General features: G+C 38.7%; 1 protein-coding gene across 2 annotated transcripts in view; it reads left to right on the forward strand.

Annotated features, from left to right (window-relative positions):
- Nucleotides 1–16,638, forward strand: part of OXCT1 (3-oxoacid CoA-transferase 1) — a 124,216-nt gene that overhangs the window by 23,825 nt on the left and 83,753 nt on the right. For both annotated transcript variants that reach the window (XM_045904128.3, XM_045904140.3), the window contains exons 6-7: nt 1,850–1,956; nt 4,138–4,198. In XM_045904128.3, coding sequence (XP_045760084.2) covers nt 1,850–1,956; nt 4,138–4,198 — 168 coding nt within the window. The remainder of the gene's footprint in view (nt 1–1,849; nt 1,957–4,137; nt 4,199–16,638) is intronic.

Raw genomic sequence — 16,638 nt, forward strand, 5'->3', positions numbered from 1 at the left:
AGACGTGGGGTAACAGGACAGGGCATTGAGCATTGGGTTTAGAAACATGGAGGTCATTGGTGACCTTAAAGAATGATTTTTCTGGAAGAGAGGATTTTTCTGGAATGGTGGAAATTTGATTGGAGTGGATTCAAGAAAGGGCTGAAAAAAGAGGAAGTGGTAACTGGGAAACACACAACTCTTTCCAGTGAGTGTAATAGCTAGTATGGCAAAACCGGTCCCTTCCTGTTTTAAAAATTTAGAATGGCTAGCATCAGCAGCTGCTGGTTTATAGACCCGTCAGGAAATTATATAATTGGAATAGGGAAAAAAAGCCAATTTTTTCACATTGCCTTGGATTAGCATATATTTAGATCTGTATGTAGTTTTCTAGATTTGTATGCAACATAACTCATCTGTCATCATTGGTGTTTATGGTAATGACTTTGAAATACATGAAACTCTTTAAAAAGCTGTATATTGATGTGTAATTTTTAAATATCTTTCATATGATTCGTCTAAGTTTCACATTCATAAGATCCTCCTTCTTCAGTGATCCCCTGAATTCATTAATATTCTCTAGCGGGAAAGTGGGGTAAGGTCTTTAAAGAAGCTGTTCTTTAGCTTTATTTATTTTTTTTTAAAAGATTTTATTTATTCATTAGAGAGAGAGCATGAGACAGAGAGAGCATGAGAGGGGGAGGATCAGAGGCAGAAGCAGACTCCCTGCTGAGCAGGGAGTCCGATGCGGGACTCGATCCAGGGACTCCAGGATCATGACCTGAGCCGAAGGCAGTGGCTTAACCAACTGAGCTACCCAGGTGCCCTGTTCTTTAGCTTTAAACCATAGTTGAAGAAAGGTAAATGTACTGAACTTTGTCCCGCAGCTTTATGTAATATGCGCGTGGTTTGTCCACTAGGGGGTGGTGTACGAACGAGGATGGAGTTCTGCCTTCCTATACGGCTCCATCCTGTGTGGGATGGAGCCCAGCGCGGACATTCTTTCCTCTCTTTGTTTCAATTCACAGAGCTAAATCCCCAATAAGAAAAAAGGAACAAAATGCCACGGCATAGTTTTACTTTATGCTTCTTTTCCCTCCCCCTCCCCCCATCTGTAGTAGAATTAAAAGGTAATAGACATACAAAAATCAATAGCATTCCATTAGACCAGTAATGACAGAGAGGAGGTGTAATAGAAGAACATAGAATACTCATAGTAGCATCAAAAACCGAGAAGTACCTATGAATAAGCCTAAAAAACATACACAAAGCTTTTTTTGGGGGGGGGGATTAAAAGCAATTCGAAGAGGTAAGGGAAGACTTCAGAAAATGTAGGCATATGTTATGTTCACAGGTGGAAAGCTATGGCATGTCAATTCTCCAGTTTCATCTGCAAATTCTAGGAATTCCAATTAAAATGTCATCAGATGGTTATAGATTAATCAGGAGAGATGAATGGATTTTTATAACTATGTACAAAATACATTGCCCATTTTATGCAGCTTATATGGTTTTGTTTCCCCCCGCCCTCACGGTGGAGGGAAAGATGGGCTATTTTTCATGTTCTCTACATATAACTTATGCACACAAATAATAAAAAGAGTGCTAACGTGCAGTCTATGCCTTAAGCATATAGAACTTTCAGTTCCTCAAGTTTACCAAGCTCTCGCTGCCGAGTCTTCGCACATGCTGTTCCCTTGGTTTCCCCTCCACCACTTTGACTAAATCCTAGTTTCCTACCACTACTCACCCTTGAGATCTCCATTTAGATTATCCTCCCTCTGAGAAACCTTCCCTGACCAGGCTGGTATCCTTATTCTCTGCTTCTACCACAGCACATATCTGACAATGTCCTCTTTGTCTCCTGCAGGTGAGGGAGTTTAATGGTCAGCATTTTATTTTGGAGGAAGCAATTACGGGAGATTTTGCTTTGGTGAAAGCTTGGAAGGCAGACCGAGCAGGAAATGTGATTTTCAGGTAGTATGATGTTTTTGTTTTTTTTTTAAATATTAATGAAATGCATTTCAGCAACTTTGCATTTCCTAAATTACGATTACAAAATGGATACCTTGATGTGTTTGGTATTTAAAGATTCATTTAAAAAGTGGCTTACAGTCGTACAAGCCCCCAGGTCAGTGTGCATGCATGTGCAAGGCTGCTGCTGTGCATTTTTGCTGGTGTGTACTTGTGGGGGTCTGTTCTGATTAGGCGGTGCCCACATTGCACTGCTTGGTAGCTGTTTTGAATCGATATACCCTTGTATATAGTCGCATATAGACTATATTTCTGTGTGTATTTTAGTTGCCAGGACAAGTTACAATGTTGAGACATACTTAGCAAATGTGAGAAAAGCACACAATTGTATTTAATTTTTATATAATTAATATGCATTGTCTTAAAATGCCTAAATTATTTGGATATTCTGGAAAGAGCTTGCTAACAACCATTTAGGTCAGTTCTTTTCCAGTCCTGTTGGTGTCCGCTAGGAAATACTTATGTAGGTTCTATCTGAAAAAGCTGATTAATCTTGACAATGCTAAACTTTCATTCTTGTTATTTGGATAGCCACAGATATTAAGCCAAAGGCTTAATAGATTTCAAGATCTTTTGATAACCCTGAGCATACTAAATACTAAGTGTTTATATATTATAAATTATATGGTTGTTTTGAAAATTGTACCATCTTTGAATATACACCTATAAGTCTTGAAGACTTTGCCTGTTAGGTTACAGAAATAATTTTCTTTCTTATAATATGGTCATTTACTGTTTTAGTAATAATTTTTATCTTTACCAAATGGACCTTTGGTGAGATCACAGTTAAATTCTCAGTGATTACTCTTATGCTGTTTTTGTTCATTTCTGAAGATCTTATATGATATTAATGCTATATTTGATTTCTTGAATTCAACCAGTTTTTGATTACAACTGATCTTGGCAGTTACACATTTTGCATTTTAAAAAAGATTAATGAAATTGTATAGAAGCAAATGGAAATGAATTATTTAAACTATTTCCTTGAGTTTATCGTGTGTTTCATTGTCTGGCTATAATATCTAAAGATTGCACAGGGGCTGTTCTCAGCATTGACTTATGCCTGTGGTTATTGATAGGAGATGAGACTGCTCTTCAGCAATTGTCAAGTGACTTAGGTTAAGATGCTGACTTCTAGGATGACCTCCCCTGGGGGACAACTGGTAAAAGGTCTGTCTAGGCCATTGTTAGGACAGCCCTGCACACCTTTGCCTCTGGCCACACTGCCCTTGGAGCTTTTGATGCTGGACGTGCTGGATGGCTGGTGGACTCCAACTTAGCAATTTGTGAAAGTACCCAAGGACTTATGTCTCAGGGACACACCTGTCTTTATATTTATCCTTAAATCTAAGTGAGATAAACATTGGTGGCCTAAAAGAGCTAGTAAAAGAAAGATGTAACTCATTTCCCTCTATCAAATAAGGTTTTTTTTTTTAGTCAACTTACACTCTCAGAAACAAAAAAATACATTAAAATTTTTATGGTTGGTGGTGATGCATTAATTTAAGAACTTGAGTGTAAAACCATCAGCAAAATTGGCACTTTCTGGAAATTTTTTACACCTCAGGGTCTAATGTGGGTGTTGTACGTCAAAAAATTTCATTAGAAATTGGTCCCCCGGAATGATCTTTATAGATGACTCACACATTACCAATGAATGTTTCATTTTATTTCAGCAATAGGTCTCTTTTTAATAGAGAATATAATTACTATACCTTCTCGTATAAAGCACTTGCTACTTTCCTTAATATTTTAACAAGAGCAAGTTTAGTGAAATATGTAACTGTAGAAACAAAGTGGCATCCCAGTTAAAAGACTTAGGCAAATTAGTTTTAAATAGAGTAGATTTATTAATATCTGTTTTATCTTTCTGTGTATGATCTATATGTTGAACATGAAAAATAGTTCCTCTTTCCTTCAACCCCATAAAAACTGTAATTGAATGAAGTGGCCATTGTTTTTATTTATAAAATTGTTTTAACAGTTACGGAAAATATGATACATTCTTTTAAAAGATTCACAGATTTTTCGTTTATAGAAATTCTTTTAATCTATAATTAAAGCTGAGAGAAACTCTTCTTATTTTTGGTTTTCTTTTCCCACTTCCCCCCACTCCTAATATAGGAAAAGTGCAAGAAATTTCAACTTGCCGATGTGCAAAGCTGCAGAGACCACAGTGGTAGAGGTAAGAGAAGAGGTTATTTCTGCTTTCCAAAGGTTGCTTTTTAAACTTGCTGTTACGTATTAGTTCAGCAAATGTACAACAATTCATCTGTCTTCTGGAGGATAAACAATGACTGCTTTTAAATTTTGGATATAGGGGGCGCCTGGGTGGCTCAGTTGGTTAAGCAACTGCCTTCGGCTCAGGTCATGATCCTGGAGTCCCTGGATCGAGTCCCGCATCGGGCTTCCTGCTCGGCAGGGAGCCTGCTTCTGCCTCTGACCCTCCCCCCTCTCATGTGCTCTCTCTCTCTCATTCTCTCTGTCTCAAATAAATAAATAAAATCTTTAAAAAAAAAAATTGGATATCGAAGGATTCTACGTAATATGTATTAGTTGAGGGACACCTGGGTGGCTCAGTCGGTTAAGCGTCTGCCTTCAGCTTGGGTTGTGATCCCAGGGTCCTGGGATCGAATCCTGCATCGGGCTCCTTGCTGAGTGGGGAGCCTGCTTCTCCCTCTGCCTGCTGTGCACTCTCTCTCTCTCTCTGGCAAATAAATAAATAAAATCTTTAAAAAAATAAATATGTAATAGTTGAAATTTTACTGTTACATTAGCTTTCTGGTTGGCTAGGGTCTCACTGGAATGCTCTCTTTGGGATCAAGCCATGAGACTGGCTAGCTTATAACTGTCCTTTGGTACTTGCGTAAAATAGACCTCCTTGGGTAAAATTGCAAGATAAATTCTTATATACAGAACCCCAGAAAAGTAGTAAGTTATATCATTACTGTATTTGATACTGTGAATTCTTTAAGGAAGAAGGAGGGTAGTACAAATAATTGCTTTGATGTGGTTCTGTTTGGAGCAGTTGAATTAAGGAACTAACTGACTCTTCTTTGGACGTCTCATGGTGTGGAGAGACTTGACTAATTCTAGAGCCTTTCTAGGGTTAAAGCTCTGAGACAGAAATAGTTGGCTTACACTCAAACCCTGCCATTTTGTTTATATATATATGAACCTGAAAGGAGACTTCAAAATGATTCTTAACTTAAGACTTTGAGAATCACCCTGGAACCAAATTTTCATGAAGGTTTAAGATAGCTTTCCCTTGGGAGAGCTTTATAGGAACCCATTGTGGGATCTGGAAATGAGAATATACGTTCGTGGTTTTTCTCATGTGATGGCAGTTTCGTATGTGGCGTCTTTGGACTCCTGCATACATTTGTCCAAGATGGTATTTCATGGAGGCAGCACAGTGGTATTTTTGAAAAACCAAATGTTAGAATTCTGTTCCTCTCTTGGAAAGTGAAGTTATTTTTAAAGTTCTAGAGGATGTGGTACTTTCAACCCAGGCATAATGGTTTCTTTTGCAATGGCTTAAGTATATTTTCTGCATTCAAAATGGACAGTGTGGTTTACTCTCACTGTATAATCTGTTTTTTCTTCTTTTATTTATTAAATCATCTTAATGACCTGTCCATGGCACATATACGGTATCACTGAAAAAAAGCCTATAACCTAGCTTAAAATAACTGGTAGTTTAGCACTGTTGATTTTATGTGCTTCTGTAACACTTTCTGGAACTAATATTCCTTCTCTGAATACCAAGGGCATTATGCATTGTCCTGGCTGAAGTTCTTTTTTTTCTTCTTTTATAATTCGGTTCTTTTCAGCCAATCTTACTTCTTCTAAGAACAGAAAATGACCCTCTAGTGTCTGAGAATCACTGTAGATAACTAGAAAAGAGAGGAGTTTTTTTGTTTGTTTTTTTTCTGGTATAAGGGATAGGGAGCCTTTAACCGAGCCTGTAAATATGGTAAAGGCTAGCCCCCCTTGTCAGAGAACAGACATCTCTATCTATCCCTGCACTCTTCCCTGCTAGACGCAGACTCACTGTGGGATCCTTTTCAATACGGTGCTTCTGTCAGCCACTCACAGTGGACTATACCTGCAATTGTCCAACATGGTGGCCACTAGTCACATGTAACGTTTAAAATTTAAATTAATGAAAATTAAACAAGGTAATTTTCTCTTTAGTAGTTGCATATGGCTAGTGACTACTGTCAACAATAGCTTCAATACAGGTATAGAACATCATCACTGTGAGAAGTTTGGACAGAGCTTAGTTACAATGATCAAGATGAAATCTAATTTGTCATTCTAGCTTAGGAACTAAGCAAAACAGCTTTTAGATAATGGATTATTATTTTTTTTTAAAGATTTTTATTTATTTATTTGAGAGAGAGAGAATGAGAGAGAGCACATGAGAGGGGTTAGGGTCAGAGGGAGAAGCAGACTCCCTGCCGAGCAGGGAGCCCGATGCGGGACTCGATCTGGGGACTCTAGGATCATGACCTGAGCCCAAGGCAGTCGCTTAACCAACTGAGCCACCCAGGCGCCCGATAATGGATTATTATAAGCTCCATAGTAGAAGAGGTCTTCATGCTCGTAAGTTGATTTATAAGAACTTTGTTCTCAAAAGAGTAAAATCATTTGGAATTGGGGATGGTGAGTAGAGGGAGTATTTTCTGATATGAAAAGTCCATTTGACTTTGTGACTTTTGTATTATTCTAAGTCTGCTGAGTACTCTGGACCTCCAGCTCCTCTTTTTCGCTATGTTCTATGAACTCTGTTACCTTCATGGACCTCCTGGATTCTTAATTCTCTTCTGTTCCTGTCCTGCTTTATTTGATGGTGATCTAGTGGGATGGATGATTATGAGCTGGTCTCTGCAGTGTGGTATTAAACAGAAATCTTCAGAGATCATAAATTACCCACATTTTCTCCTGCCTGCTACTTACTATAATAATGGCTACTGTTAATCAAGTATTTATTATGTATTAGTCACTGCTGTATTCTTTATGTACATTATTGTTGTAATCCTCATAATCTTATAAGGTAGGAACCAATATTATCCTTACTTTACAGAAGAGAGTTAAATATGGGACCTGAGGTCACACAGCTAACACAGCTAGGACAGAACCATAGAGAGATTGATTCCAGGTGTCTGCTCATTTCCATTATTTTATGAAATACTTTCAAAATCATCATAAGTGGATGATTTTTCAAACTTTTGAAAGATACCAAATCTCTGGAAGTCGTCCATTTCAATGGTAACTATTAGAATCAAGCAGAGAGCTTTTTGGCTAATTTATTCGTATCTCCTGTTCTCCCTTGCCAGTGATTCTGATCATGGTCTTTTTCTCCTCCACAACCATATACCTTGGAGCTGGCTTTGAGAAAAGCCTCACCCTGTGATCAGTAGCTCTATGATGGGTCCATTCAGTCTTTACCTCGGTTCATTCTATCTTGTAGCCTCTTGGAACCTTGCAGCTCTCCACAAATTTCCCTTAAATATGGTGACTGAACGTCTGTTCTAGTACTTTCAGACAGTCAAAAAATATTTTTGAGAACTCTTAGCTCATCTCCTTTCTCTTATAGAGGAGGAACTAGAGGACTTTTCTGAAGCAGAGCCTGGGTTCGAGCCTGTCTTCCAAAGCTCCGTGCCGCTCTGCGGTGCAGCTTCTTTGCAGCCTTTTGCCCCATGTACATCCTTTTAGCTACTGTTAATCCGTGTTTTAAGGAGAGTAGAACTATAAATATCTATAATATTAACGATGGTTCCCTTAGGCATCTCAAAATTGTTTTTGGCCTTAGAAGCAGAGTGGCAAAGGAACATACAAGTCGCCTCTTGCTTTTGTTGTTGTTTGTAGTTTCTTCTCTAATTTACAGTAAATGTTTTCTGTCAAGAAGTAAATCAGGATGTTTATCTTGAATTAGAGTATCAAATTTGCCCTCCATATGAGTTATTTCTAGTTTCTCTAAAAGGGGGAATATTCCTCCTTTCCAGAAGGGTTTCCTCTTTCAGATGTGCTCTCCATAAGCTTACAAGTTGTATAAAGCCAATGAGGTGACCGAGTGTGTCTGTTTTCCCCTTTAATAAAATCGATATGAATATTGCATTCATATTTCTTAAAACCTGCAACCAATTGCATGCTTCACCACAAAGTTGTGATACAGTGAATGCCAGCTGTACCCCCCGCCCCCACCCACCTGCCTCCATCCCCTTAAGGAACTGAGTGGCTACTGGGAGAAATAGTACAAGTGGGTGTGCATGTTGGCACACATGCCAGAAAGATGTTTCTCTTTTTGGCCCAGACAGTGATATTTCTGGACCTCCTTCTCTTTGAGTGGGTGCAGTCGTCTTCCCTGATAAACTTAACAAGTTTAAGTGCAAAACCAGCCAGGGAACAACTCTTGGCGTTGCATTCTGTGTGTTTAATGAGTGAGGACTGTCCCGTCTTCCTAAGGGAACTCATTCGGCTTTTGCAGGGGTCTTCTTATCCCCCTCAGTTCCCCATGAGCCCCTCTGCCAGTCTCCTGGGTGCCTATCCCACCACCTTGGGTTTTTCTTAGAAGTGACCTGTTTCTGCATTTTTAAAAAGCAACTTATAATAGAAAATCCAGGGGGAGGGGTTGGAGTGCTTCACTCAGGAGACTGTTGAGCTTTGGTCTCCTGCAAGCAGCCTGGCATGCCTGCTCTGTCAGAAAAGGTCGTCTGACTCAGCCGCCGAAGGCTGTTGAGGCTGCCTGAGACGGAAATAGCCCAGCTGGTTTTGTCAGGGTTGTGCCATGGCTGGTGTTAGAGGACGGCATGGTTTATACCGAGCCTCTTCTCTTGTAGCTAATTTCAGCTTTTAGTTAAAACAGTATATTTATTATCCCGACTTGAATAAGATTATTTTTATAATAACCACATTATGGTATATTTGCATATTTGCATACGAAAGAATTGCTTATATGATACTTGATGCATGCAAATATCGTATACATGTAGCCTCTGTGGGTTATGAAGCATAATGACACATTGAACACCTGTGAACCCAATAAGGTAAGAATTAGAAGATTGCTCATACTCTTTCTCATCTGCCTGCATCCCCTGCAGCCATAACCATTATCAGGAATATGGTGTTTTATCAGTCCCCTTAAAAAAAAATGCACTAAGTCAAAAGTTATGGACATATTGAAAATTACTTCCCAGACTGCTATCCTAAGACTTGTGTTAGAAGAGGCAAGCTTTGGGAACTGTGACTTCTGTGTTCTGTACTCATGCCTGGCACGTGCCATCTCTCCTTGGGAGATTAACTAGAGGAAAAGATGACACATCTGTCAGTCTGCTGAACAGACGTGTGTCGTTTCTGATTGGTGGGTGAGGAAGGGCGAAGATTCATTGCAGTATAAATGATATTAAAAATTTTTGGTTTTGATGTTTATTATGAAGAATGATGAACCTATGCGACAGTAAACAGAAGATTATAGTGAAGCCCCAGGAGCTCATCCCTCAGCTGCAATGACTGTTAGCCCATGGTCACGCTTGCCTCATCTATATCCCCATCTCCCTTTCTCTCCTCCTTTATTATCTGTAAAGAAACCCCAGATATTATATCTCAACCACATTTTAAGGAGAGGCACTTTTCTGGGTTCTGGAAGTCCAGCAGTGAACAAAACAGAGACACACCGCTGCTCTCGTGGAGCTTACGTTCTGCTGCTCAAGATAGACATGAGATACATAAGGGAAGTACGTAGTATGCCGTATGTTGATATGTGTGAAGGAGAAAAAACAAAAAGCATGAAAAGGAACATGAAATGTCAGGAGAAGAAACTGAAGTTTTAGATAAGGTGATCAATAAAAGGCCTTCTGAGTAGAGACCCCCAGGGAGTCAGGACACCAGCTCTTCAGCTCTTGGAGGGGGAGGAGTCTAGGCGGTAGGGGTAGCAGGTGGGGAGGCGTGTGGCAAGAGCATTGCTGGTGGGTTTGAGGAATAGGGATGACCTACTCTCCCTTGTTCATTACAGGGTGGTAGGCTGAGGAGCCCCCCATGAGGGTAGCTTTCTTGAGGGGAACAGCAATGTCTCCTTCTGAGGCTTTGGGAAATAGAATTTGTATTTTTAGTTCATTTTGTAATAGTGCCCAAGAGATGATCAGGCCTAAATCTAACTTTAAAACTCTGAGATGAATGGAGAATGGTTCTAAGATTGGAGCCTCCAGGCTCTTGTGACTCTCTGGCCCTGTTTGGAGAACTTCGCATTGATAACTCCTCGTGAATTATCTTATCAGAAGTGATCAAACTGGTTGTTATTTCACTTTACATTTAGAAGGTGGGAACACAGTGGATTTTAATGACATGACTTAATCACTTCAGTGGATTCTGTGAACATTTAATCTCCACCAAGCAGGCCAGTTAATGTATCCATGTTTTTAGAGACTTTAGTTATCTTCCTTCCTGCTTTAGAGAACACAAAAATGCCTGAGGGATAAACATAATTCCTTTCCCCCTAAGTGTCTTTTATTCTTAATCTTGACATTGCTAATGCTTTATGATATTACAACTTCTAAAGCTGTGAAACTCATCATTTTTGCAAGAGACCGTAAAAAGAAAAAACGTAGGTTAAACAAAAAAGTTAAAGCTTCTCTCCACATAAGACAAGCACTTCTAACCAGTTAAGAGACCTCATTAGACAGATTTAATTTGGAGCGCATATATCTATACCCAGGCAACTAGTGGTCACCCCTGTATGGAATTCATTCACACACACAAATTTGATTGACATGTGGAAACATGATATTTATGAGAATCTGACTAGAATGTCAAGTTTGACATTCACTGTGTGATGCATGATATGTAAATATCTCTTACTGCCCTTAAGTATTTACCTGGTAAAACTCTACTTCATTTAGTTAACTAGAATGAGGGCAGCAAGAAACTATTTATTCCAGTCTTCTTTATCAACCCAGGCCAGTTGAGTTGAACACTTGACACAAATTCTTTTTTAAAAAAGCGTGGGGGGAGGTAAGAGAGCTGTTTGAAACAATATAGAAAGATCGAATACCCTCTTTCCTCCAACCCACATGAGTCCTGGCAGAATGCAGTCACTTGCCCAGCTGTTAACTTTTGGAATGGTTGTGGTAAGCAGTGGTTATCATTTACATTGATTTTTGGTTTTAGACCTGTTATATAATACCTTTCAATTTACATTTCTTTCTCTCATAGTTTTTTAGTTGTAAGATTTTATTCATGCTTTGTATTTCATTTTATAATTATTACTAAACCACTCTGAAAGAGAGATCTGTAAGTTTCTTATGCTACAAATTTAGCCGGATATATAATCTTTTGACAGAAAAGATGATAATTTCCTTACACAGCTAAACTGACTGAACTGATTGACTCTACTTATTTCAAAGTAATAAAGTATTTAAAGATCATTCATGACCGTTAAAGACCATTGAATTTTCATGAAATGCTACATTGGTTTGAAAATACCTGAATGCTAATGAAGATGTATTTAAGGAAGACAAATAGTAGTTGAGTGTTTTGGCAAAAATAACCTCAGTAGTAGAATTACAATTATGTTAATTCTGCTCTTGCCACCAAAGAAGCAGTAAATATTAAAAAAGAATGGACTTGGTGAATGCCCGGTGTTAACTTTACTGCTTTCTTTCTTTTCTTTTTCTTTTTTTTTTGCATACTCTTATAGATTACTAAATATAATTCTTAGGCTAATGACCATTTATATCCAGAAGAATAGCAGAATAGAAACATGGTTTATTAATGATAAAATATATTAAATCAAGTGCTAATCCTGACATTTTATTTCTTGTTGCTTGATAACAATGCAGCAGCTATGTGAGAGAGTTCCATTACCTCAGGTACAATGGACTTCATTGCATTGTGGGGTAGAAATACCAATTACAGCAAGTCATTTGTATGCCATTATCCTTACAAAATTTTGGTGCTATTTTTTATTGTTAGTGCAGAGATCCTGAAAGTCATTTAATAACACATGGATGTATGTGTTATTTTGATGGATTGGTGAATTTTATTCTATTTTTGGCTTTTTGATTTTGTGTCTATTTATAATTTTTGAGGCTTCACAAATTTGCATTTTATCAGCTTGCACTGTATAAACTTAGGCCTTTACATTTTACTCTAAGTATGTACATTGTAAAGGATGCTTCATTAATTCTTAGTGAACATTTTTTATCCATGACCACCTAGGGAGGGGAAAAAATATCTGGGCAGAATTTTTTGCCTCATGAAAAATAATCAGGGGGCGCCTGGGTGGCTCAGTCGTTAAGCGTCTGCCTTCGGCTCAGGTCATCATCCTAGGGTCCTGGGATCGAGCCCCGCATCCGGCTTTCTGCTCAGCGGGAAGCCTGCTTCTCCCTCTCCCACTCCCTCTGCTTGTGTTCCCTCTCTCGCTGTGTCTCTCTGTCAAAAAAAAAAAAAAAAAAATCTTTAAAAAAAAAGAAAAGAAAAATAATCAGGATGTATTCCTCATCCTTCTGTAATATAAAACATTCCCAGTGTAGTACCTACTTCAGGAAAAAGAAACCTGTGGAACCAGTATGATTCATGTTAAATAAAGACTGATTTATATTATATGTAACTGTGTATGTTCTGTATACTATTAGCTCACAGTTTTTATTTAAAAGGGTTGCAAAACTATAGCCCATGGCCTCTTTTTGTACCACATCAGAGTTGAGAATGTTTTTATATTGTTAAAGGGTTATTAAAAAAAGAATATGTGACAGAGTCCACAAAGCCTAAAATACTAACTGGACTTCACAGAACAAGTTTGCAGACCCTTAATTTACAGCATGATTTCCATTTCTGTAGTCTAAGTATCTTAAATGTCACTCAGTATTATTTCTTAAAAGACCAATGGGTTCAAGTAGAACTGAAATAGAATAATAACTGGTTTGAAAAAAATCAATGAAGAATTAAACCAAATAATAAGAATTTGTGTGGTAGTGAAATGAATGTGCAATTTGGCAAGCCTTTTTTGGGGGCAGCCATAATGAAAGGAGGATCAGATACAACAACTTGCATATCCGTCCACAGTTGTTACAATTTCTTTGAAATCTCAAGGCCTTTGTCAGTAAATCTGACTTTCAATTATCATGAATCAATGGACTGATTCTATTAGAAGCATCTTGCCTTTTCCTGCCTGTTTGACTGGTCTCATCATTCTTGAGGGCCAGTTTCTTGTGTCCACAGCGCAGAGCCAGGTGAATGTCGGAACCCAGGACTTCTGCAACCTGAGCCTTGTCTGGCATGCAGCTGCAGCTCCTGCTGACTGGCTGGCGTTGGAGTAATCCTGTGTTCCTGGCGTTGGGAGGGACACTACAGCCCTGAGCTCTCATCTTCTCTGGAGGTGTACCCTCTGCATCCCGGGGAGAGGGAGGGAGAGGAGTAGAGAGACTTTGGGCATGGTGAGGCTGATTTTCTCAGCCTTCCGAACTGTGGCTTTTAGCTTCCTGTTTTGTTTTTAGTCAGAAACACACTTAGGATCTGTCTGGTTATTTTGTATTTGTTGGTAAGGTAAATCGAGAGATCAGGGACTTAACCAGGGCAGCCCTGTGCTTTCTTGTATAGCACCAGTCCTCTGAAGCGATAGAGAAGGCTGGAACCAGCCTACATATATTCTAGTGACAAGAGGCAAAAGATAGTTATCTTAGCTAGATTTACTTAACTCCTCATTCTTGTAAACAGAAGCTCAGAAAACTCCATACTTAAGCAACATTTCTGCAGTAACATGCATTTTATATCATTTTCTGTTTGTGCCATGCTTTATGTTTTTCAAAGCACTTTCACATATATTCACCCATTTGATCCTCTTACCTATCACCAGGTGACATAGGAGGAGAGGCAGTTTTATTACAGTATTACAAATGAGAAAACTGAGATATGGGTAGGTTTTGGGGGCTAGATCACTAGGAGGTTGAATGGTCTAAAGAAAAGGACACTTGGAAGACTTGGTTTAAGTCCTGACTTTCCAAGCTCCATCTGCCACTGGCAGGCTATGACGAGTACCAAGGCTTTATTTTTGAGATGCTCATCAATAAGAAGAATTGCAAAGTTGAAAATGTAGGTAGGTAGGTATATGGGATTTTACAAGAGGTGGGACTTAAGCACAAATGAAAGGGTCATGGTTGTAGCGTGGGTACTGTGTGTGGAATGGGTTTTACGATGGCATGAAGGAAGGCAGGGTGACCAGTGATTCAGGCAAGAGGCAATGGTGGAATGCAGGTGGGGAAGGGTGATAGAATTGAGGTAGATAGTATTGTGGCAGAGGAATCTATCAGACTTGCTGATGCACTGGATATGGGTGCTGGGGAGAGGAAAGTCAGAGATTAAAATAACTCCTCAACCTGACTCAAGCAATGGTGTGCCACTTCCTGAAATAGGAAACTTGGCCGAAGGGGAAACAAGGGTTCTGCTAGGCGTGAGTTGGCTTTTTTAGGCATTCAGGTGGTAACTTTCCAGGTGCATGTGGACATGTATGTACAGTGCTCAGTGGAGAGGTCTGGAAGGGAGTTATACTATTGGGAATAATCTACATATATTTGATAATTAGTCATGGAATGGAAAAGACCGTTTAGGGAAAGAAGTTCTGGGACGGAGTTCTTAGGAGTCTCAGTGTATTTCTTTATTTTTTTTATTATTTTTTTTTTTTATGAACAGAATCTGAGATTAAGAATTGTATCTTTGTCTCTCACTAGCATCGTGACCTTGGACAAATTACTTTAAAATTCCAGCTTCTTTATAGTATCTCCTGTCTACCCATTTCATGGGTCTATTTTGAGCACTAGTGGGAAAGGGCATTTGAATATGTTTTCTAAAGCTCTCAAGTGCTATGTGCTCACCTTGATCCCTTCTGCTGTTTTAGTCACTAAACCTCAGATGACTGCCAGTGTTCTCATTGACCCAGTGAGGATGGTTTTGGAACTCTGTGCGTGTGTGGTAGCCGGCAAGGCTCACCCTGCTTATTCTTTCCATGTCTTCCAAGGTTCTTGAGATCCAAGGGAATGAAAATTCCATAACAGCCCCAATTTCTTTCTTTTTTTTTAAGATTTAAAAAATTTATTTATTTGACAGAGAGACAGCGAAAGAGGGAACACAAGAAGGGGCAGAGGGAGAGGGAGAAGCAGGCTTCCCGCAGAGCAGGGAGCCCAATGCAGGCCTCAATCCCAGGACCCTGGGATCATGACCTGAGCCAAAGCCAGATGCTTACCGACTGAGCCGCCCCGGTGCCCCAGATCCCCAATTTCTAAAATCGTAACCTAGTTATCAAAAAACTAACCTAGATATTGTTAGCTTCAATCGGTAAATTACCTAATATTTAAGGCTCATTAAAATCAACCTGAATATGTTGATCCTTTCCTTCAAAAAGTGTGATGACTTTTAAGGGGAATGTCATGGACACCTTAAAGAAAGGAAGGTTCTTAATAAATCTGTCATTAACCTAAGTTGCATATGCTCAAAAATTGATGACCTCTTTTAGCTGTCATGTTTTAAATGAAGCATTAGTTAATGACTTATCTCTTGGGTACTTTTGTCCAGAAGATTTCAAATATTTTGGTTTGGGTTGAAAACTAAAGTTTGTGCCCTGAGGAAACTTGCTTGTGCTGACTACTCATCTTGACTTCTTTTGAATGAAAGTAACATGTTATTCTTTTGGGAACAAGAGAAACAAAATGAATAAAGAGGGACTCAGATATTCATGGATGATTTATGTTCAACCATTGGGCACACCACTGCCTGCAAACATCAGAGGGACTAAGTGTTCAAAAATAGATACTTTCCATATTCCTTAGTATAAAGCACACTGTTACATATAAAAAAATTAGATTGCAGGTGTGTTTTCACTGCTTCCTTATGAAAGCTTTGCCTTATTGAATTTTTACAAACTCATGAAAAAAGTATATCTTATTTTGTTTGTTTTTAGATGAAAAGGTTTGAAACAGTTGCTTAATTTGGGAGAAATAATGAAAGATTAGAAAACAAGAATAACAACTGCTAGAAAGCAATGGTTTTCTACTCTGTGGTTCATTCCATGAAGAAACCAAGACCACTCATGTCCAAGAATGTAGGTCACCTCTTCCATTCAGTTTCTGAAATTTAACATTAGGACATAGCTTCTGTCACTGAATAACTTAAGTCCACATTTAATTGCTTTGAAGAGAATTTTAAATCCAAATCCTATGGGTGGGAAGTTAAACAGGGATGTGAAGAACTTCAGTATCTTTTTGATGCTTTCTGTGAAAAGGAGCTGCATTATTCATTTAAAGAAGCTATTTTAGTTTCCTTAATAATTGGGGGGAGAAGGATACAAGTTTTGCCTTGTATTGTGAAAAAGTTCTTTTCAGTTTTGAATTTCATTTTAAATTTTGGAAAAGCTATGCTGGCATAGACAAAACTCGGGGAAGAAAAATTCATCAGTACCAAACTCAGACAAATACAGGTTGACTATAAAAAGCTACAGGATTAAGGCTGTTGAATTTGAAAGTTTTGGTATAATTTAAATTTCTCTCAGTTTGAGGAATTTACAACCCTCATTCATTTTGAGAATTGGCATCTCAGAAGTGGAATTAGACCTTTAGAAATAAAGGAAGTATTAAA

This window comes from Mirounga angustirostris, unplaced genomic scaffold (assembly GCF_029215605.1).
Source record: "Mirounga angustirostris isolate CCGP_5_RB_7025 unplaced genomic scaffold, mMirAng1.0.hap1 SCAF_7, whole genome shotgun sequence".
NCBI lineage: Eukaryota > Metazoa > Chordata > Mammalia > Carnivora > Phocidae > Mirounga > Mirounga angustirostris.